This window comes from Brachyistius frenatus, unplaced genomic scaffold (assembly GCF_029030835.1).
Source record: "Brachyistius frenatus isolate BFR_SWC_R1_liver_20210118 unplaced genomic scaffold, ASM2903083v1 Contig_66, whole genome shotgun sequence".
NCBI classification, from domain to species: domain Eukaryota; kingdom Metazoa; phylum Chordata; class Actinopteri; family Embiotocidae; genus Brachyistius; species Brachyistius frenatus.
This window is the reverse complement of record NW_027210665.1, coordinates 962,682-985,199: the sequence shown is the minus strand read 5'-3', so window position 1 is coordinate 985,199 and position 22,518 is coordinate 962,682. Positions and strand designations below refer to the sequence as shown.

The 22,518-nt window shown below is 41.1% G+C and overlaps 2 protein-coding genes and 1 long non-coding RNA gene across 3 annotated transcripts in view; 2 read left to right on the top strand and 1 right to left on the bottom strand.

Annotated features, from left to right (window-relative positions):
* Nucleotides 1-402: 402 nt before the first annotated feature.
* Nucleotides 403-5,047, bottom strand: zic5 (zic family member 5 (odd-paired homolog, Drosophila)). The gene is made up of 2 exons (XM_069706930.1): nucleotides 3,852-5,047; nucleotides 403-2,433 (listed from the first exon to the last, which is right to left on the bottom strand). Exons 1-2 carry the CDS (start codon nucleotides 4,891-4,893, stop codon nucleotides 1,994-1,996), a joined length of 1,482 nt encoding a protein of 493 aa, XP_069563031.1. The 5' UTR covers nucleotides 4,894-5,047; the 3' UTR covers nucleotides 403-1,993.
* Nucleotides 5,048-8,006: 2,959 nt separating this feature from the next.
* LOC138625802 (uncharacterized) overlaps nucleotides 8,007-22,518 on the top strand; it is a 54,295-nt gene continuing 39,783 nt past the window's right edge. Inside the window, exon 1 of the long non-coding RNA XR_011311250.1 lies at nucleotides 8,007-8,171. This is a non-coding gene — a long non-coding RNA (uncharacterized lncRNA). The remainder of the gene's footprint in view (nucleotides 8,172-22,518) is intronic.
* Nucleotides 9,272-13,419, top strand: zic2a (zic family member 2 (odd-paired homolog, Drosophila), a). The gene is made up of 3 exons (XM_069706966.1): nucleotides 9,272-10,853; nucleotides 12,044-12,207; nucleotides 12,402-13,419. The coding sequence occupies exons 1-3, from the start codon at nucleotides 9,881-9,883 to the stop codon at nucleotides 12,594-12,596; spliced, it is 1,332 nt and encodes a 443-aa protein (XP_069563067.1). The 5' UTR covers nucleotides 9,272-9,880; the 3' UTR covers nucleotides 12,597-13,419.

The following is a 22,518-nucleotide window of genomic DNA, read 5'->3' as shown; positions in this document are numbered from 1 at the left end:
CAGCCTTTGAAGTGGTGCAGAACTGGCGTTGGTCAATTTTAATTCTATAGACTGGACAGGCAACTCTTTGAAAGTGAGATTGTGCGTTTTAATGGAGGAAATAAGAGGGAGAACTTGTTTTATACACTCTATACAAGGCTTTGCTTATTGTCAGATATCTTTTATCTTTTATTTTTCCCATGAATGATTCATGCCTGAGCTGCTTTGTGCTGTCGCGCCTTTCAGAGTTAGCGCCATCAGGGGGCTTTAAGTTTTCCCATTAGCTCAGTGATTAGTTTCTACCAGCCTCCTTGGCCCGTTGGGCCCGTTTCTGAGAACACTGGATATGTTTTTGAAATGTCAGCATTGCAAGTGAACAGAGCTACTTCAACTTCTCCATTTGAGCTGAGACTGACACTGATGCGTTGTTGACTCTTATTTACAGTTCACATTAAAAATGTATTATTTGACAGGAAAGGTACAGCCTCCTAAAATACATTGTACAAAGAGTAAAAATCTCAATCACCAGAGTCCTTCGGAATTAACAGTCCATTCGTAGCTTGTAAATTTTCTAATGACCAAAACAAATGATGTTATCAATCAAATTTCCCTCATAAATCATAATAATTTGACACTTGTTAATTATTTACTGTATATGTCCTGGTATTTTTTTTTATTCATTTTTATCATGACTTTTATATTGTAAATTAAATCTTGAACATCAAGGGTCATAGCTGATTCATCTCTCTTTTTTTTTTTTATCCATTATGTCCAATGGCACCATGCACCTCAATATGAAAGACAGATCACTACAAAAGGCATGCGAGAAAGGGACTTTTCACATTACACAGCCTATTCAAGTAAATGTTTTCTTCTGTTACAGAGCACAAATAAAATCAGAAAGTGAACCAAAAAAAAAGTTAAACATAAATTTGAAAAAAAAAAAAAAAGAAAAGAAAAACATCAGCAGGGTACTACAAATCACCAAAACTGATATTATTATTCTTTGGCGTTTCTGTAATTCCAGTACAACATTGATACCAGCAAATAAATTACAATGTACAAAACAACATTTTTTTTTTTTTGTAATTAAAACTACACAACATTCACAAGCATCAGTACAATTACATATATACAAATCGTACAGGGTCAAAGCCTGTCAGTGTAGACATTTAGGGTCTCGAGGGACTTACTGGACTCTTTAACAAGCTTTACGCTTGCGTTTTGCATAAAATATAGTCTTAAATAGTTCTTAAATATTACAAAATTCCATCCAAACACATGTATTGTATAAATCTGCAAAGGTAAATGAGAACCTTTAAGACACTCAGATGTTTGCCTCCTCATTTTGATTTTTCCATATTGGTTTGTACCACATGTTAAAGAAATCATATTAATAGTAATAATAAAAGCCTCATAGCCAGCTGTTTTTGGCCATTAACTATTTGTTGCCACTTGTGGGATAATAAGCAGTACCTTTTCCCCCTTACATGTCCCTAACATGACAGTGATCGATTGCAGTCCAGTTATTAACTGCTAGAGGATGATGGGAGGCCATGTGTAAGATGTCACCAGTTGAGTCTTAAGTAATGCAGTTAATTAAAACCTGCATATCGATTTTACAAAATAAAACATTTATTTTGAAAAGTTGTGGTCAAATCTGGAGGAAATTAAGATTTTTTTTTTTTTAATTTTGTATTATTATTATTATTTTGGGGGGGTTCTTTTGAATAGGAAGCACATTTTTGAACTTTCACTGTAAATTGTAGTTTCAAATTGTTCATCTGACAGTTATGGTTTCCACTTTAGGTGAAGGTCAGGGGTCAACTGAGAGAAATTCCCTCCTAATATACTGAAACATCCACAGTGGATGAGGATTTGCTGCGTTTAGCGCATTTTCTACAGCGAAAATACCTGAACAATATCCCAAAGCGCACGGGCCAGCATGGATCTACACACTTTAATGGGTCAACTGGATGACAAGTTTGACAGTCACGTGGTTGTAAACAGGACATCAGAGCATTGTCCTTGGATCTGAATTTCTGAAAGAGTCCTCGTCGTCTGAATCTGACGTTGGCACATCGCTGGAGGGGGTGTGGAGGTGGTTGGGTCCCCCGCTCCCCTGGCACACATACCACTCATTGAGATTGGTGACCTGGGGGGAGAGGTTCGCCGAGCGGTTCCTGTGCGGTTCAGAATTGGGCGAGAGAGGGTCCCCGAGAGGGTTTGTGGGGGAAATGTAGCTGACGTTGGTGGAAGGGGGCGGCGGGGACTTGCAGTGCACCTTCATGTGTTTCCGCAGCGAGCTCGGGTGTGTGTAGGACTTGTCACAGCCGCGGACTTTGCAGTAGTAAGGCTTGTCACTGGTGTGGACGTGAGAGTGCTTCTTCCGGTCGCTGCTGTTGGCGAATTTTCTGTCACAGCCGTCAAACTCGCACTTGAAAGGTTTCTCTCCTTGAATAAATGAGAAACAGATGCAATCAGTGCCATGTGGGATGATGTCACTGCTTTTTTTTTTAAAATAGTCATGAAACAGATACATTTGCATTTTCAGACGAATCGCAGTATGACTAATGCTCGCTATCTCATATAACCTATTGAACCACAGCTTGTCAACACATCCTCTTAAATAAACACAACAAAAAAGGGGGGGATTTCTCATTAACTGCTCAGTGTAGCAGCACTCCACTGGGGCTTCCTCCTCACCAGAGCTTATTCACTAAACAGCTACTCGAGCCACTTCTCCACACCCACTTGTCCAATGCGTATTCCTGCGTGAACACGTGTAACATGCCTCTAGGCCCTCTGGTTTACATGTGTGTATGTGGGTGGAAAGGGGGCACTCAAGAGACCACCAGGACACGTTTATGTATCGTAGTGGATAGTTCTTAACAGACAGCCACACACACACACACACACACACACACACACACACACACACACACACACACACACACACACACACACACACACACACACACACTAATATTTAAAACATAGTATTATTTTTTTCCAAATGTGCCCTGGTTAAAAATTGCGAATTAGAGTATAGTTTCCAAATGATAAGTTAATAACCAACAGGAAGATGTAACTTGGACTTTCTGGCCAACTATATTTTTGGTAAATTACTTTTTTTTTTCCCTGGAGATTTTACATGATTCAGTGAGATGTTGGCAAAAGGCCAAAATTATACTCTTTATTGGCTAAAATACGACATTCAGTCTACGAAATAACTACAAAAACAGCTCCCAGAAAGAGGACTTGTGAGAATTCAATGTGGTGGAAAGTTAAGCATCGTCTTGAACTTTAAGCACTGGCGAGCTCTGACCGACGTTTCACCATGATGCGGTTGTTTTGGTCGACGGATGATATGATAGATTTAATCTCTCTACCGACAGTAGTGCATAGTTTGTAGTCAACTGTAAATCAATGTCTAAACCTAAAAAAAAAAAAATCTGTTTGCTGTTTCAATGCCATGCGTCCTGTGATACACATGTCGATATAAAAACTGCTTTTGCGTAAACGTCCTACGCCTGGGGACAGTTACATTTACGCGTGTTCTAGCGCTGTGCTGTACGTACGTAAGCACGTTTTACAAATCATATGCCCTAATCCTTTCACGCCTACTGCAGGCGTCTCGGTGGGTAAGTAAGAAAAAAAGTTTATATTTAAGAAAGGAAATGAAACACTTTTGCTTACTGTCCGAAAGCCTTACTGAATACAAGTTTAGCTTCTGCGCGCAATTACGCACAGTCTGTCCGTTTAGAACGTGAATGGTAAAACAAGGTCGCCTCGGATATAGACTACTACAGTGCTCTGAGATATTTTTCAGACATTGGTATGTAAGTTTAAGACAATTACAAAGTACTGACCTGTGTGAGTTCTCTTGTGAATCTTTAGATTCTCTGATCGAGCGAACACTTTTCCACATCCCGGGAAAGGACACGGGAAGGGCTTTTCTCCCGTATGAACTCGGATGTGATTTATCAGTTTGTACTTCGCTTTGAAAGCTTTTCCTTCCCGTGGACATTCCTCCCAAAAACAGACGTGGCTGCTCTGCTCCGGTCCCCCGACATGCTCCACCGTGACGTGGTTGACCAGCTCGTGCATGGTGCTGTAAGTTTTGGAGCAGGGCTTTTTCTGACTTTGCTCCTGGTCAATCCATTTGCAGATTAGCTCTTGCTTGATGGGCTGCCGCATGTATCTCAAAAACGCTCCCGCGGCTCCGTGAGGAGCAGAAGCGATGTTCACATTGAGGTTCATGGAGTTGTAGCTGTGGAGAGAAGACGGTCCATAGTGCTCTGGCCTGTGCCCGAAGTGCTCCGGCCTGCCGTAGATGTCCCCCGGTATACCCAGGCGCATCTGCCCATTGAGGGCATGGTGGTGGGCACCTGGGGACGCCTGGTCGTGAAGTCCAGTAAAAAGTGAATGGGCCCCACTTTCCGTGTGCCCATAAGCACCTGTTGGGGAGATGAACATGCCATGGTGATGAGGGGAGGAGGCGGAACTATGCTGGTCGCCAAGTGCATGCATAGCAGAGGCTGAGAGTTCTCTCCTGAGGATGAAGTCCCTGCTGCTTGAGTAGCCTGAGTGGGGGTGAGCCACGGGGAAACCAACTGTGGTCTGAGCAGAAGTGAAAGATGCCGCGGTCTGGGCTTCGGGATGGCTCTGAATGTGCTGAGATGGGCTAAGTTTGAGAGCATTTGTCTGTGCCATGTGCTCTGGTCCAAATGGAGTGAGTGCCACTCCGGGGTCGTTGCCCAGCTCCCCAGGGTGGAGGTGGGCATGGTGGGAGAGAGGGTGATGCCCCCCTAGCCCCGGGAAGCCTGTCATATTCTGATGAGGAAGGGGTTGAGTCGCTGCCAAATCCGCTAATCTTATCGCCGGATTCCTCTTGCTTAAAGGGGGTTCCATAACTACACTGACAAGTCCATCCGCACTCACCGCAATTGTTTTTCACCACACCACGCTCTCTAAAACATCAGGAAAATATGTATATAAGGGGTCTATAAGTTCTTTTGTCCGGCTTCTAACTCTGCTTGCTCCTTTTCCCACTCTGTCCTCAAGCGATTGGCAGAACATACAACAGTTGGAGGACACAGTGGGGAATACAGTTTAGAAATGGCACTGCGGGTATTGGACGGATTTCGGTGACTGGCAGTTAGGAGAACGAAGCGATTGGCTGTCGTTCAGCGCAGGGGCTCAGCAGGGTTCCGCCCCCTCACTCTCTTTATCGCTGTTGACTCCAAAAAGTTGTACTCACAAAGTTACCAGCAGCTCTGTTTGTGTGGCTTTCTGTTTACGGGTGCTGGTGCGTGTGGATGACAAAAATATCAGTTTATGTGACAAGTGCAGCCTGGTTTATCCCCCTTTTTTTATGCCCAAATGTTTTTTCCAGTGATGTGATTTTTTTTTTTTTCCACCAAAAAAAAAAAAAAAAAAAAAAAAAAAAAGGAAGCCCGCTGCTGGTGAATGTGAGACTGATGTAAAGGATGTGACAAATGTATAAAATAGGCAGGCGCGCAAAGTTTAATGATCTAGTATTTAGACTTTTTTTTTTTGGTTAACAAGAAGCAGATCGGAAAACACATGCATCTTAACATGATTTGTCAGGAAAATGGAAGATGACAAGAGCGCACATGTGGGAGGGTAATGCATTTTTTACATAAAAAATAAAATATAATTAGGAGTAAATACATCAAATAAACAGACATCAGAAGAATAGATGGTCGTCCGGTTGTGGTTAATGTTGTTTTAAAGCTTTACTCTCAGTACCAGTTATTGTTGAGTATTATATGATTTATTTTCTTCATATGTTGATTTAAATAATGACCTCTGCACTTAAATTTAAAGAAGTATTAAATAGAGTTTTGGATAGTGTAGGCTGTAAACCAGAATGCTGAAGTTAGGAAAAACAACTGACGTGTCTTAAATGTTTACTTGTTCATTTTTTTTTTCAAAATACCCCAGTTAAAAAAAAAAGATTACAAATTTAAGTGGTTTCAATATTAATATAAACATTGTTTCAACAAATGAATCTGAGTTCTAGTTGTAGCTGTCTTTTTTGTTGTTGTTGTTGTTGTTGTTTTTTTGGTGAATGTCTTGGACCTGCGAAGGGTGTCAGGTATTTTTTTTATTTTGAATGTTTTTCTGGTAATCGTTATTTTGTTGTTGTTGTAATCTTGCTTCTGCAGGTTGTCAGACACTTACACTGTTTTTAAGTTCCCTTCATATGTGACAGATCATGCCATGGCGGTAAAACCCCATGTTGACAGCAGTACGTGTATACCACTGACATGTCTCAATTCACCTTTCCAGTCGAATTGTGATAACTCACCTCAAACTACAAATCAGCATGTCAGCTACATGTGCGAGGCTGTCGAGACCTGTAAAGGAGCTGGTCTTGAAAACATATACAACTCGAAATATTCAACCAGCAGCGCTGGTGTTCTTCCATTCAAGTTTTTTTTAATTGATTTTCATCATGTTAGAGAGGAAAGCTTTACATGTTATGGGCCCTGTTGCACGTGCTCCCCTGTTGAAAGTGATTTATGAACCTAATAATCAGCAGCTGGGGTGAAGGCTTAAGACGTTTCATATTTACATTAGGTGTTGTAGTACTAATAAAATAAAAAAATAAAAAAAAGTGTATCAATTTAAGGTGATTGTTTCCTTGCTTCCTGATGCCAATCATGTTAATTTTACTTGCTCAGTGAGTCGATGTAATATTTATATTTTTTTTTATCAGGAATTAAAAAAAAAAAAAAATCACAAAACAATTGCAGCCATGACCACGTGTGTGTCTCGGGCATGTTGTTAATAAATAAATTATGGCCAACTCCAAAGATAGCTTCTGGAAGCCCATAAAACACAGAAGAGCGGTGGGTGCATTGTTTATGATTTGTTTAAGGGCCCTCTTTCATACACATTAAATTAAACAGCACAGTAAATTGGACCTAATCCATACACGGACAAGTTCAAAATGAAGTGTGATCATTTTGATGGCAAAATACTCTAATAATGGCTGCTATCATTGTGGCTAGACGGTTAAAAAAAAAAAAAAAAATGTATCAACCACATGCAAATGTCGGTCTCTTTTTGGTCACTGTGCTGCACGTTGTGTTTAAATTTACCACACCCATCTTATTTTGAAATGTCAAAAAAAAAAAAAAAAAAAGAAGATATAGAGGTGGCTTGGAGTTTTGGGGTGTTTTGGGTTAATTTTTATTGACTTATAGCTTCCAAATTACCCAAAGCTGTCGATGCCTCAGACGGAAGAGGGGGGCGTCTTAAACCTCTTTCTCTCTTCCTCTCTCTCTCTCTCCCCCTCTAAAACAAAGACGCTTTGTCATAAACAGGGTTATTTTACCAAAAGGAGTCAAGAGGGCAGCATATGTGGTCTTAACGGGTCATAGGTCAAACATCCATGAAACACAAGTTCACGGAAGCCACACACGTAACCTTCCAGTGTGTCAACATATTGATACTGTCAGATAACAGAGAGGAGAAATACGCCTGTGGCACCCATAATGCTACGCAGAGCAGAGCACCTTTATGTGATCAAAACGGTAGATTTGTATTGAAAGCTTTGAGTAAAAGCTGTCACTTTTATATCAGTTCTGACTTCAGATGTAATTCTGAGTAATGTTTCAAGTGATTTATTAGTTACATCTGTAGGCCATGTCTCTGTGTATTGGTGCTCCTAAAACCTGTTGAAATACTGGTCTTTAGGGAATTGTCAATAGGCTGGAACCACAGCCATGTGCCTCTTGCCGATTGATTTTTTTTTTTTCTTTTTTAATTTTCTTTCGCTTTTTTTTTTTTTTTTTTTACACCCTCCTATCTGGGGAAGGTTCTGTGGTTTTCCAGAGAAATAAAGAACTTCTCATAGGGGTCGGCAGACGTGACTTTGAACTTGGATCAGCTCCTGCGTTTCCTGTGGTGCGGGTTGAAATAGACTTGGAAGAATGGCACACAACGCTCAGCCTGTCCCACTCTGAGCAAGGAGACGCACAATTTCACCCCCCCCTGGAAAAAAAAAAAAAAAAAAAAAAAAAAAAGTTTTTAAAACGTTTCCCTCGCCTTCACCATTATTTGCCGCCTAGAGTGCGTCGGAGAGCTGCAGCCACACATGGGGAGATGTGTTGTGTGAAGGAACGGCAGAGCTTGTGGGATTTTAATTTGGTGAAAATGTAAGTAAACTTCCTTTTGACTTGTGCGTGAGTGAGCAGCTGTGATGTATGGCTTGATTCGGTGCATGCCTGTGGTGGAAAGTTGCCAGTAAAAGAGGCAAATGCTTGTTTTGAAAATGGGACTTCCCTCTGTCTGTTTTATGGGTTCATGCCTTTATGGGAAACAAAAAGGGAACGCGTGAAGAAGATGTTATGGTTAACAGTGGAAAAATCATTATGTCGTTTTGAGGGATAAAACAAACATCACAAAGACGTGTGCTCTTGTCACTTAAGGGTTAACTTGGATCTCAGCGCGGTTCACCACCATAACATGTAACTTAATTGGTGTGGTGAATGTGAGAACCAGAGGAAGCACAACCAGCAACATATAGAACCATTAAAAGAACCAACAACAAGCTCTGGCGGTTGCCAGTGTGATAACTGGAGCACCACTAAAAGGCCCAGTTGTGGCTGTTCTGTCACCAGTGAAAAAACCACTGGAGTTCATATGGAGCCACACGTGCTTTTTCAGCTGAGAGGCATTAAGTGGCTTCAAGATATAAAAAAAAAAAAAAAAAAAAAAAAAAGAAAAAAAAAAAAGAAAGCCTATCATATTGTTTTACATTTTGTAATAAAATATAACACACACAAACTCAGACGTATACACGCATATATGTACATATATGCAGTAGGCTATTTGTATATAAAACCTGTTAAGGTGCACAGGAAGATTTTGCCATGAAGACTATAATACCTGGAAATACATTTAAATACACAAGGCTGTTGAGTCATATCGCCTGTATATGAACTAAATAGGTAAATAAGTAATTCCCTAATCCACTACATTAACATTTTAAAGGGACTATTTCGCATACAATGCCGTGTTTCTCTATTATACCTACATTCTAAAACTTAAGCACCTACAGAATAAACACCAAATCCGTTGTCGCCTCTCTCTTGTCGTGATCCTCTCGCCTGCACCCTTCCCCCCCCCCCCATCTTCTCTTCTCTCCCCTCCCCTCCTCCACCCTCCCCCCTCCCAAATCTTCGCCTCAAAGTAGGCGGCAATTATTAGTGGGAAATGGCGTTGCACTATTAAGTCGCCAAAGCGCTACCTGCTATTGGAGGGACACCTGGGATTGATGAGGCGCAGTGGCCAATGAGACTGCGAGGAATGAATGAACGGGCTCCAGTTAAAGGGGGCGGAAGAGGAGGTAGAGTCAGTCCACGGAGAAACAGGGACCCTCCGCGATAAACACAGGCGAGCCACAGAAACAAACACATGCCCCATTTGGAACAGCGTTTTTTGAGATGCTCCGGCTTATTCTCGTTCTGCGCACGCAGAAGACACCTAGTAAGATAATTATTTAATTCTGCGAGTGTATTTGAACGCATCCAACTGTCGTAGTCAAGAGGAGAGGACACAAGGAAACTCGTCACTTCGGTATTTGGATCTTTCAGTCAAGTAAACTAGAAGTAAATTGTCTGTTCGATAAACTGAGTTTTTTTGTTTTTGTTTTTGTTTTGTTTTTTTTTTGTTCATGAGCGGAGCAGCGCTTTGAATTTCGCCTGATATGGTGTTTCCAAGGCTGGAAGTTAAATCGTTGCGTGCCAGCATCAACATTTGATTTTTTTTTTTTTTTTTTTTTTTTTTCCTTCCTCTCTTTAACTTATTCGGTGTAGCTCTGAGCCCTGCGCTGGTTTAAACAAAACAATTGCTTTCTGAAATAATGTTACTGGATGCTGGTCACCAGTTCCCCGGACTGGGAGTGGGCTCATTTGCCAGGCATCACTCAGCAAGCGAGATGCAGGAGAGAGACTTGAGTTTGGCACAAAATAGCTTTGTAGACTCGGCACACATGGGTGCGTTTAAGCTGAACCATGATCTCTCTCCGGGACAGAGCTCTGCCTTCACCACCCAGGCGCCCGGCTACCCCGCTGCGGCTTTGGGGGCTCACGCCGCCCATGTCACGTCGTATGCAAGCTCTCCTTTCAACTCCACCAGGGACTTTCTCTTTCGTAGTCGCGGCTTCGGAGAATCCTCTCCGGCTAGCAGCCAACATACTATTTTTGGCCCCACGGCGGGATCCCTTCATCACTCCCACACAGACACTCAAGGCCACATTCTGTTCCCCGGGATCCACGACCAGCACGGGTCCCACGGATCCCCGAATGTCCTGAACGGGCAAATGAGGCTCGGACTACCCGGAGAAGTTTTCGGACGCTCAGACCAGTACCACCAGGTTTCCAGCCCGAGGACCGACCCGTACTCGGCCGCGCAGCTCCACAACCAGTACGGCTCCATGAATATGAACATGGGGATGAACATGGCAGCCCACCACCACCCCGGTGCCTTTTTCCGCTACATGAGGCAGCAGTGCATCAAGCAGGAGCTCATCTGCAAGTGGATCGACCCCGAGCAGCTGAGCAACCCCAAGAAGTCTTGCAACAAAACTTTTAGCACCATGCACGAGTTGGTCACGCACGTCTCCGTGGAGCATGTCGGTGGACCGGAGCAGACCAACCACGTCTGTTTCTGGGAGGATTGCCCCCGGGAGAGCAAACCGTTCAAGGCAAAATACAAACTGGTGAACCACATTCGGGTGCACACTGGAGAGAAGCCTTTTCCATGCCCCTTCCCCGGCTGTGGAAAGGTCTTCGCACGGTCGGAAAACTTAAAGATACACAAGAGAACACATACAGGTAATTTAAATTACATTGTTCCGTTTATTTAATGGATTTATTTTAAATAATACGATTGATTTAATTGCTGTCACTGAGGGCGCGTGTTCATTTGTTTCGCTGCTGTAAATATATGTCGTGCCAAGACAAACAGACATTAGGATCTAATCACCTACGGGTATTTCAGGCTGCTAAAGTGGATAGTATTCGTAGAACCAACCAAGTAGAGGATTACGTCCAGGAGGGAGATGGAATGTGTTTAGAATAAAGGTAGAATTAATTTATTCACTACACGGCTGCTGCGGGGACATTTGAATAATTCTCCTGCTCTAACACAATTTCCAAACGTGCCGAAAATAATTTAACCAGGCCTGTCCACGTTTAATTGTTTGGAGTAAACTTTAAAAATGGGTCAAAGGGGACTTGGATGCGCGTTGCATGCGTCGTGGCAGCGAGGCTCGTAGTAAATCAGCTTGTGTCACGATACTGCGCTTTTATAGCTCACACTCTTCTCCTCTGTTTAAGTACGAATATTTCTTACTTTGGCCTCATTACATATTTGTATTTAGTTCCGAATCCATGTGCACGTAGTGTTTGCTTCGGAGTTGAGTGTGGATTCGGCCGTGCACAGCACCAGAGGTACTGCGAGGAATTCCTTTTGTTTTCTCCTGCGCCTCATTGATACGATCTAAGGTGCAAGACAAGGGCCATCAGCAGCGTTTCACTTTTGTATTTATTTTCTGGGGGAATACACTGAGGTGGCATGCCACGAAATTGCTCAGGTGCTAATTAGATTTTTATTGTCTCCCAGCAAATGGCGTGCCTTCTGTAGGCACACTGAGGACGGCCTTGTCGCCTTCTCCCACCCCCCCTCCAAAATCACATATGCGCATGATTTAGGCTAAATAAGCTGTTGCAGCTTCCCCCATCCCATTTTAAAAGGAGCTTTAAACTTTGAACATCACGTGGTGGGATGATCACAAGAGTTGTTTTACACACTGCATTTTTTTTTGGGGGGGGGGGAACACATCCACAGTATACTCTGCACTCAACTTTTGCCATTGAATTTTACGCACTGAATGATCTGCACGAGCCCTTGTTGTAACACACTCAGCCCGGGGCATTTCTCAGTTAAAAAAAAAAAAAAAAATATATATATATATATATATATATATATATTTGAGTGTTTCTTCTTATTGTTTTTTCTGTAGGAGAGAAACCGTTCCAGTGCGAGTTTGAAGGCTGCGACAGAAGGTTTGCAAACAGCAGCGACCGAAAGAAACACATGCACGTTCACACGTCGGACAAGCCATATCTCTGCAAAATGTGTGACAAGTCATACACGCATCCCAGCTCTCTACGAAAACACATGAAGGTAAATACCTTGTCTCAGGAAGTGTGTGTTGTTACACTGTTTATCATGAGGCTATTGCACTGGTTGTATTTTAGATTTTGCATCATTCATTACCATTTAAATTCACCTCCTTTTTTTTTTTTTTTTTTTTTTTTTCCCCTTCAGTATATGCCAGATTGTAAATACTTATTTCTCTCTCTTCTTTTTTTTCCCAGGTCCACGAATCGTCTCCACCAGCATCAGACTCGTCACCAGCAGCCAGCTCTGGCTACGAATCCTCCACACCTCCAGGCCTGGTGTCTCCCACCACGGAGACTCAAAGCAACACCACCCTGTCTCCAGCCTCAGCTGTGCACAACACCACCAGCCACAGTGGCCTGTCCTCCAATTTCAGTGAATGGTATGTTTAGGACTAAGCTGAAATGAAGCAACACACACTCATTTCACAGCACTGGGCCATTCAGCAGGAGGTTGGGACACGTGCACAGAGGAGGCACACAAACATTTGTTTATTTTTGATTTTATTATTTTTGATTAACCAGGGAAGATGATGATTACCAACAGAGGAAAATATGTATAATATTTTAGGTGTATTTCATATTGTAAATAATTACTAAAAGCCCACTTTCCCATTGGTTGTGATAGTTTGTCAGTCTTTGGTGTATAGATGTTCCTTCAATGGTAGCTATTTCTCTAACTGGACTCTTAGTGCACATATTACGATAAAATTGTACTATAATGTTGAATATTGTGATCCTAAGGCAAATTGATTGTACTATACTAAACATCTATGAACTGGAAAGAGTGCCAAAGTTAACATTTTAACTCAAACAGACCACAATATTATGCTTGTGAATGTATATTTTAGTTTGCTGGGCTTAACTTGTGATGTTTTGTGCTTTGCAAGTTTGAATTGTGAAATACTATCTGGAAGATTGTGAGGACAATAAACGTTGTGCCGTTCGATTTTTCTGTAACTACACCCCTTCCTTTTGTAAATATCAACTGCCATATTTATCCATTTGTAATTAAATTATGGTATTTACTTGCTACAGATGAAACAGTATTTATAAAGAATGTTTCTTTACTATAAATATGTACAATTACGAGCTAAACATGGGGCAGTTGTTTCGTTATGTGCTTTTGTTCAAAGTTTTAAGAGGTGTTTTCTTCCTTATTGTGATAAGAATTTTACTGCATACAAATATAATAAAAGGTGTTGCAAGTGCTAAATATTCTTTGCTTTTTTCTCCTTTCTCTGCTATTGGGTGCTGGTGTAGTTTAGTGAGCTACGTCTTGGTTGGCATTTGGTCTGGTTTGCAATGAATCGGGGGGGCTTTCAGAAGAGTTTACTGTGTCTGTGACTTTGCCATCAGCTCCTCTGACAAATTCTTCATGCTGTTGGTCTTGAGTACATTATGGTGTTTTACCTTACGCTTTCCAAAGCATACTTACAGGCCCCAAACAACATGGCTGTTGTGGTGCTGAAGTAAACAAGAGATTTGGGAATGTAAGTGTGACCTGTGCGCGCACACACACACACACACACACACACACACACACACACACACACACACACAGTAGGCCTAAACAGAAACCGTACCAAAAACAATGCATTAATTCCCACTTGTAAAAATCATTAGTGACCTCTTTTTTTTTTTTTTTTCTTTTTTTTTAGATTAAGAAAACTCAACAAGCTATACCGTTTCTTTTTTTTTTTTTTTGCACACTCAGCACACACTATAAATGTGTGTGCATGCTGTTCTGTCCATATGGAAAAGCAGCAAAGCCCTTTTTTCTCCTCCATGTAAGGTATTTTGTCCTTTGATATTTTCCCACTCAAGTTCCTGAGTCAGTTTGAAAACACAGGCGTCCCCTCCCCTCCACACACACACACACACACACACACGCACAAGCACGCACGCACACACACACACACACACACACACACCTCTACTGACTCCCACCCCCACGTTGGACACTCCACTGCACATTGAGTCGGTGCAGAATCAGCCGTGAACTTGAACTTGACTCGGCTTCGGTCCTCTGTATAGGGAGATCATATTCGCGCTCTGGCAGTGACCTGTTATGGGAGATGGGCATATGTTGCCGTAGTCCTGATATTAATTTTAGATGGCTTTAAGAAAAAGCGCTAAAGGCGTGTTTGAATTTGACGGTTTGTAGCGCTGTGATTAAACATAACGACATAGATTATTGTCAGTGAATGTGCCATGCTCTCACGCATCCGAGGCTCTTTACAGAATATGGAGTAGCCAATAGGCCGAAGCTGTATTAAATAGTTTAATAGAAGTGTTTGTCAGCTGGTTGCTGGTTTGCGCTGCCTCTTGTCTAATTGCACGTGCTTCTCTGTGAATAAGTTGCTGTCATTATTGCGCCACGAGTCGTGCTTCATGGATGTTGAGCATATAGCAAACACGCAGTGAGTCTTGTTATCCGTTGCAGACCGACTCCACACTGTAGCAGGAGTGACACTCTGTCTTATGGAGCTGTTTTGCTGCAGGCTACATCGTCTCCTATTATACCAAGTGCTTACATTACGCTGCTCACAGAATAATGTAGTAAATAAAAAGCCTGCTACGATCTCAGGGGAGGCTGTGCTGATTACAACCAGACAAACTAAAATCTATTAGAACCTAATAAAAAAATAATCATTTTTATTATTACAGATAAGTTTGAATTTTGTTTGGCCTACCTCACATATTTTGTTTGTCTTTTTTTTTTGTTGGCAAAACCAAAGAAAAGTATCGACTTTATCTGTGTCCCAGTGACGCATGAGCAAAAATATTGGTTTATATGCAGAATATTTAGCACTTGAAATCACCCCCTAATGGTCCCATTGGTGTCTGGCCCGGTGACCTCCTCTAAGAAAGGTATGACCTGTGGGGAGTGGGAAAGGTCAGCTCCACACAGTGTGTCGATGTCGGTTCCTGTTCGGCTCCTGCTGTGCTGATATTGATCCGCGGAGAAGGAAGCGCTTTCCTTCCCCCCCCCCCCCCCCCCCTTCTCACTGCTCTTTGTACATTGTTGGCTGTACTGTAAGGATAATATACTGTAAGAACACACACCCAAAGTGCCTCACTGGGACTGTAGCATATAAATGATATAGTTATGTTTGCCCTCGTGTGAAAGTTAAGCTCTTGAGGTCATGTGATGTGGTCACTCAATCTCAGTCAAATTGGCGTTCTTGCGCACGTCTGTGCGGCAAGTCTGTGCGCAATAACGCCGGTAGGCGGGAAAGGGGAACCTTTTTATTTCCAAAAACAAAAGAATGTGTTGCCCATTTGAGGGCGATGTTTAATTTATAACATAAGAATATGCAATAGAATATTAAACTGAGCTACTATTGAACTACTATTGAACTACTTGTCAGATCGTTGTGTTTCATTATATCACAGCCTTCATGGCCGTTTGGTTCAATAAGAGAAAACTAACAGGGAAACAACAGGTTTTTACGTGCGCTGCTTTACGAAATAACTTTATTGGTTAGAAAAGCGACAAGAAGATCGAAAGATTTGAAAAGGACACATTTATTTATTTAATTAGTGACATTGCACACAACTTTCATAGTAGCCTGACTACATCAGTGAAGAAGAGTGTTAGGCCCGCTTAGTGTGTGAGGAAAGAGAGAGGGGACGAGGGGGGTGGGCTGCCATAGGCCGTATTTAGGGACACATTTATGATGAACTACAGTTGATAGGGGCCAGCCTGTATTTAGGGAGACATTGTTTTAAATGACACTTGAAGATGTGAGCTAAACTGGTCTCTGGGTTGGTTGATTGAAGTTTGAGGAAGAGGGTAAAACAAATCGAGGAGAGGAGTGTGGGCCTCCTGGGAGTGAAATGAAGTCACTGCGTCCAAGTGATGCTCCACAGAGTGCACTTGTTGGTACTTGTTGGTTGTAATCAGCATCATATCAGAAGTGTCAGTCATTTATCATTTCAGTTGAATCTCTCTCTCTCTCCCTCTCTCCCCTCTCTCTCTCTCTCTCTCTCTCTCTATATATATATATATATATATATATATATATATATATATATATATATATCATATATATATATATTGTACAGTCACACTCACACACTAACCTAAGCACTCACACGTATACACAGTATAAACAAACTGCATAACTACTTGTTTTTGCTATTACGAAAAATAAGTATATATTGGATGTTAAATGTAATACGTATGTGTTTTTGCATAAATATCCCTCATTATAACGTGTAAGGGTTGGGAAAATAAAGCCAAAGCAGCAGCGGGCCTGCGTAATCACCGCAGCATAATGTATTGCTCTTTGTCACCGAGTTCATATTATATGACAGCGCTTGTTTATTTATTTATTTATTTATTTGATTACGTTAACGTTACGCATCTTGTTTGTTTTATATTTTTAGAAAAGCCTGCAGATTGAGCGACACCTCTTCTATCCTTTTTTAAAAAATTATTATTAGACAGCTACATCAAGTTCAATAAAAAGGAGCTGATTTCTTTTGATATATGAAACGTCATAACACACATTGAGTGTAGTAATGATTGACACTAAAGGGCAACGTGGCTTATTGGGCTTTTAATCCACCTTAATAATCAAAAGAAAATGCAATAAAATAAAAGTGAGGTATAGTTGTAATTAAACAGCGCAGGAGTAATTGCAGTAAACAAATAAACAAACACATAATCGACCTTGTTTCATTATAACAGCAATGCATTACTTTAATTATTTTAAATAATGATTTCATTTTCCAAAGTAAACGCAAAAGTTTCTAAAGGCCAGACAAACTCTTTCTAACTAACAAATTACCCAAAAATAATATTCGGAAATATTTACCAAATAAAAATTGCACATACACTTGTTCCTGTTTCTACTGAACTCGCTTCGCTCTGATTTAAATTGGTTTATCCAGTCGAAGTAGAAGTTACAAGTTCTGTCAGCTCGACTTCCTCTTTTCAGGCCTTTATTTTTCTGAATAGTTCCTTCATTATAAAATGTCAGTTATGGAGTAAAAAAAAAAAAAAAAAAAAAAAAAAAAAAAAAAAAAATTCTCTGCTGCACACTTTAAATTCGTATATCTTAAACCCAATTCATCGCACAATGCGATACTTCCCAAATGGGCCTTCTCAGTAGAAATAACATCAGAGTTCTTCCGTGGCCATGTTTTCAAAGAAAACTTTTCAAACAAACGCCATATCCTTTAATTGAATTTGAACTGCTCTAATGAAATGAACGTGTCTGTTCTCCGGTCTGTGTTATTTATAGTCACACAAGTGCCACTTCAGACAGTGGGGCATTCTGGTGCAAAGGACCGTTTTAATATGGGCAGGAAATGCTGCATAATATTTGATTAAAATATTAAATAATGAGCAAATGGGTAAAATAGTGAATAAAATAAAATGTGACAGGTATAATGCAGGTTAATTTATTCTTAGTGATTTGAAAGACTATGTTTATTTTTATGACTTGATATATGAAGCCATAAAGTTTATATTACAGAAAATATTGAAATATAATGGTTATATCACTGTTTATTTTGATAGTATGATTTACATGCAGGCTTGGAGGAGGCTGTTTGTCTCTATAGTGGCATCAGCTCAGAATGCACAGCATTATTAATTTAAACAAATATTCACCATTATGTAGAATGACTGTTTTCTTATGTTTTCTATTTGTTTTCCTTCTTTCTTTCTTTCTTTCTTTCTTTCTTTCTTTCTTTCTTTCTTTCTTTCTTTCTTTCTTTCTTTCTGTCTGTCTGTCTGTCTGTCTGAATCTGTCTCCCTCTGTCTGCCTGTGACATGGCTTATGTTATGTTTGTACTGAAGTCCATGTACAGTCTGCCTTCCTGTGCAACGAAGCTCCCATGGCCTTTCATCTGAGTTCAGCGGCCGCCTTTTCTCACACAGATGAATGTGTTTCTGTGAAAGAGCCGGAATGGCTGTCACTTCTCCTGGCACGGTGCAGAAACAAACAAAAACCCCTACTCCTTTTAAGGAAGCTGGCGCAGGCGCCTCCCATCGGACACAAACACTACAGAGTCAGAAGCACAAATAGCCTCAAAAGCTAAACACTCTCCCTTTCATGCAGAAAGCTTGGCATGGCTGGTCCTCTCATGCACACAGAGAAACACAAAGTGGAGAGGTGCAGAGTAAATGACATATACTCGAGCTTGACTGAGGTGTGCGTATTGTTTTGGTCTCCCCCAAAAAAGTGTTAGAATTCCACTAATCCCTCACAAACTCAGCATTCTTCCCTGATGTTGCTTTTGCAGCGAGGTTCTCAATATGGCTCCTCGACAGCACCTTGCCAGTCCTGTTTATTTGCCACAAAAGGTAATGTTCTCTTAATATGAAACATTTTCAGGTAACTCCCCTCTGCTGCAGCCATGGTTCCTCCAGACAGGAGCAGGTGTGCCATCAAAGACCAATTATCTGCAAGCAGAACACAAAACCAGCCAGAGACACGGTGCATAATATTGATTTTTGTCATGTATTCACAGTTTAGGCACATTTTTATGCAAACAGTGTGTCAAACATGCAACAACTTGATTGCAGAATGTTTGGAAAAAATACATTAGAGGTGCTGTCATGATCACTCACCCCCCTCCCCACCACACGCACACATATGAACGTAAACTTCCTCCACCATTCAAACCACACTGGGCCAAGGAAATTTTCAATTTCCCCACACCTGTAAACATGCTGTTTTACCTCAGCTCCTTTGATCTTCAAACAGACCAGAGCTGTGCCCTAGGGGACTCTCTGTGTGGAAAGGTGACTGGGTGGTGTGTGTTTTCTGGTTTATAGGAATGCCGGCGAGTAATGGAACATACCTCGTGGCCCTTTAGCATTTCATATTTTTAAGCTGGTGCTGGAAAAGTCTGTCGTGAGTTCTTTGTCATTAAGACAGATGAAGCCACTTTGGAGTCAAGCTCAAGAACAGGAACCGAACTAAGGCGGGATGCAGAATCACAAAGTGCTCATAAATCTATTAAACTTTACCATAAAAAAAATACAACATTCTTGTGTCTTAAAAATAAGGCAAGAAAGGACAAAACAAATTAAGTGAGAGACAGAGTGTGAGCAGAAGTGTTTCATCGTGGCTCATCTTGCCTTGTGAGAAAATATGATCATGCTGAACAGCCGAACTTGATCTTTTATGAGATGTAGCTCAGTGTTGTATTTAAAAAGACGGCACGGAAAGCCTGTTAAATGGGCAGATTTAGGATATTTGTTACTCAAGTTGCTCAGAGTGAAGAGCATTTGATTTGCTTCCTCTGACAGTGACAGCAAACAAAAGGTCACTGGTAAAAAAATGTGATCACGATATAAACATGTAATCTGTAAGTCACTGCAAATCAGCTCTCCTGGTTGATGTTCCCGTTTGAACATTTCATGGAGACACATTAAAAAAAAGTTTCTCTAGGACTGTTTTTCTTTTTTTTGGGAAACGATTCATGCCAGTGAACTTGGGTGTGAGCATGGTGTTCATGCCCCCTCCGCTGTCACTCATGTGACGATCAGAAAACAAAAGTTACCGCTCACATTCAAATAGATTTATCTGACATGACACAAGAATTAGTTGAATGTGCCCCCTACTACTCCCCCCTAGACACACACACACACACACACACACACACACACACACACACACACACACACACACACACACACACACACACACACACACACACACACACACACACACACACACACACACACACACACACACACCAGTCTCCCAGCCTTCTGTCGCCTGCTATGTTTTGTAATCTCTTCAGATTTTGTTTCTTGATTTTTTTTGTCTCAAATCTTACAAGACAAGCTTTGACATGAGCTTAATCTAAAGAAAAGCAATAAAAATTTCCCGTCACTTTGAGATGATTTAATTTATGATGTGTTGTGACATGACTGTGTTGCATGTTTAATGTCTTAAAACACATCGGTGGTAAAAGGCTGTCTGACTTCTGCAGGTTTATCTAATGAGACAGAAATGAAAGAGGACAGGGATCAAACCAGTTGCAGTCCCCATGATGCAGACTCTTATTCAGTAAGTCATTATCACTCTGATCTTAACAGCATTTTCACTGTCTGCTTCTCTCCGGAGGGTTCCATTCACCAGAGGAGACAACAAATAACACACTGGTGTAGGCTTTGTCACATGCAAATCAGCAGTCTTCTATGCTTTTAGTGTTTCCATCAAAAAACACCATTTGGTCACAACAACCATGTAGGTTGGTGATTGTATTTGTTGACACATTCTGTTTTTTGGGAATTTGAAGGAGTACAACAGCTTCTTCTAGGTTTATCAGTGCTAGCCTTCCTCAGCAGGGTGCCACTCAGATTGCGCCCCATAGACATTGTCAGTTCTCTGCGAAGAGGCTCGGGTTTCTTACCTCGACTTCTAAGGTTTAGTGAGCTGGAAGGAGCTAATTTGATTGACTTTCACCGTTTCTATTCTCTCGCTTGTACCTCTCAGTCCCCTGACAGTACGAGACTTTTCTGGTCAGTGAGTGTATTGACGGGCAGTCAGTTAGCACTTGACATGTCAATGTCCAGTCCGGTCGAATCCTGTTAGGATTCTGGGTGTTTCTGTATATTTCCTAATTGACAGAATTATGGCAGCGTTTTCTTCTGTGTGAAGCTCTTTGTATTAATAGTACCAAAGTATGAAGTTAGTAGTTTGAGTTCTGTTTTTCTAAGCATTTGTTCATACGCAAACCAAGAATATAACACAGAACTGCAGCAGGTCTCACAATAAAAGTGCATTTTGTTGAATTGCTCTACTTTCTAAACGTCTGAAATGTTGTTGTCCTCCTCAGTGCAGTTAAGTGCAGGTCCGCAAATCTACAATCAATTAGAGTGAGCAGTGGTGAAAGAAGAACTCAGAAGTAGAAGTTGCAATACCACAATAAAAAAAAAAAGGTTCACTTACAAGTAATAGTCCTGCATTCCAAATCATACTTACATACATAAAAAATACATAAGTGCTGTCAGCAAAATATACTCAAGTATCAGATTCAGTAGTAAAATTATGGAAAAGGATCCAATTTACAGTGTTCGGTATATAAATAAGTGACATATTGCTTCATGGTTTTTGTGTGGAGTTTGCATTTTCACCCTGTGCCTGCATGGGTTTTCTCCGGGTACTCTGGCATCCTCCCTCTGTCCAAAGACATGTCAGGTTGGTGAATCTAAATCATCTAAATCATCTGTAGGTGTAAGTGTGAGTAATTAGGGCCCAAGCACCGAGCATCGGTGCGAAAGCCCTATTGTTTTTCGTAAAAATGTTCTTAGTCGTTCGTCGTTCATCGTCGTTCGTCGTGAGACGTTCTTATCCTTACGTGAAGTGATTTGCCTTTTTGGAGGCTTTATCATATTCAAAAACTCATGAAAGTGGATACACGTATGTCTCCCGGCGAAAAATTTCATATTCTAGTGGAGTCGCGAATGGGCGCGGCCAAATGGCTCGAGAGCGCCCCCTAAAGAGATGCCCCGGCGACCACATTTACCTAAATTCATGAAATCCGGTGGATGCGTGTATCACATCTAGATGCACAAAAAAGTTACATTGCACCATTACGTCAACTCGACAGGAAGTCCACCATTTTGAATTTAGTCGCCATTTTGGGCGATTCTGACACGTTGTACTTTGTCGAACTCCTCCGAGGGATTTTGTCGGACCGACTTGAATTTAGATTCTATGGATAGAAAACATGTTTGGGATTAAATCTTCTTAAAATCATTTGTTTTCGTCGATACGTGTGCCAGCAAAGAGGCGGCCATTTTGATAGTTGTTGACCACTGGAAATTACACTTTTTATACTTTCACATTCTACGTGGAGCTGGTTGATCACATGAACGTAAAGTCGTGTCACAATAACTTAAACATGTAGTTGATGATATATTGAGACATTCGTTCGACTTTGTCAATGGGTGTTGCTCTGATGATGCGGCAAATTTGGATGTCTCGCCGTGACACAGGAAGTTGATGTTTAAGGTCAAAGGATGCTTGAAACCTCACGAAACGTGTCACATACAGTGGTGTGAAAAAGTGTTTGCCCCCTTCCTGATTTCCAATTTTTTTTGCATGTCTGTCACACTTAAATGTTTCAGATCATCAAACAAATTTAAATATGAGTCAAAGATAACCCAAGTAAACACAAAATGCAGTTTTTAAATGAAGGTTTTTATTATTAAGGGAGAAAAACAATCCAAACCCACATGGCCCTGTGTGAAAAAGTGTTTACCCCCTAAACCTAAGAACTGGTTGGGCCACCCTTAGCAGCAACAACTGCAATCAAGCATTTGCGATAACTTGCAATG

Bases quoted from the DNA above. Each gene is read 5' to 3' on its own strand.
- zic5 (XM_069706930.1), bottom strand. From the start codon at position 4,893: ATGGAACCCCCTTTAAGCAAGAGGAATCCGGCGATAAGATTAGCGGAT. The intron at 2,434-3,851 runs GTCAGTACTTTG...CATTTATTCAAG, and splicing joins TCACAAGAGAACTCACACAG to GAGAGAAACCTTTCAAGTGC.
- zic2a (XM_069706966.1), top strand. From the start codon at position 9,881: ATGTTACTGGATGCTGGTCACCAGTTCCCCGGACTGGGAGTGGGCTCA. The intron at 10,854-12,043 runs GTAATTTAAATT...TTTTTTCTGTAG, and splicing joins ACACAAGAGAACACATACAG to GAGAGAAACCGTTCCAGTGC. The intron at 12,208-12,401 runs GTAAATACCTTG...TTTTTTTCCCAG, and splicing joins CTCTACGAAAACACATGAAG to GTCCACGAATCGTCTCCACC.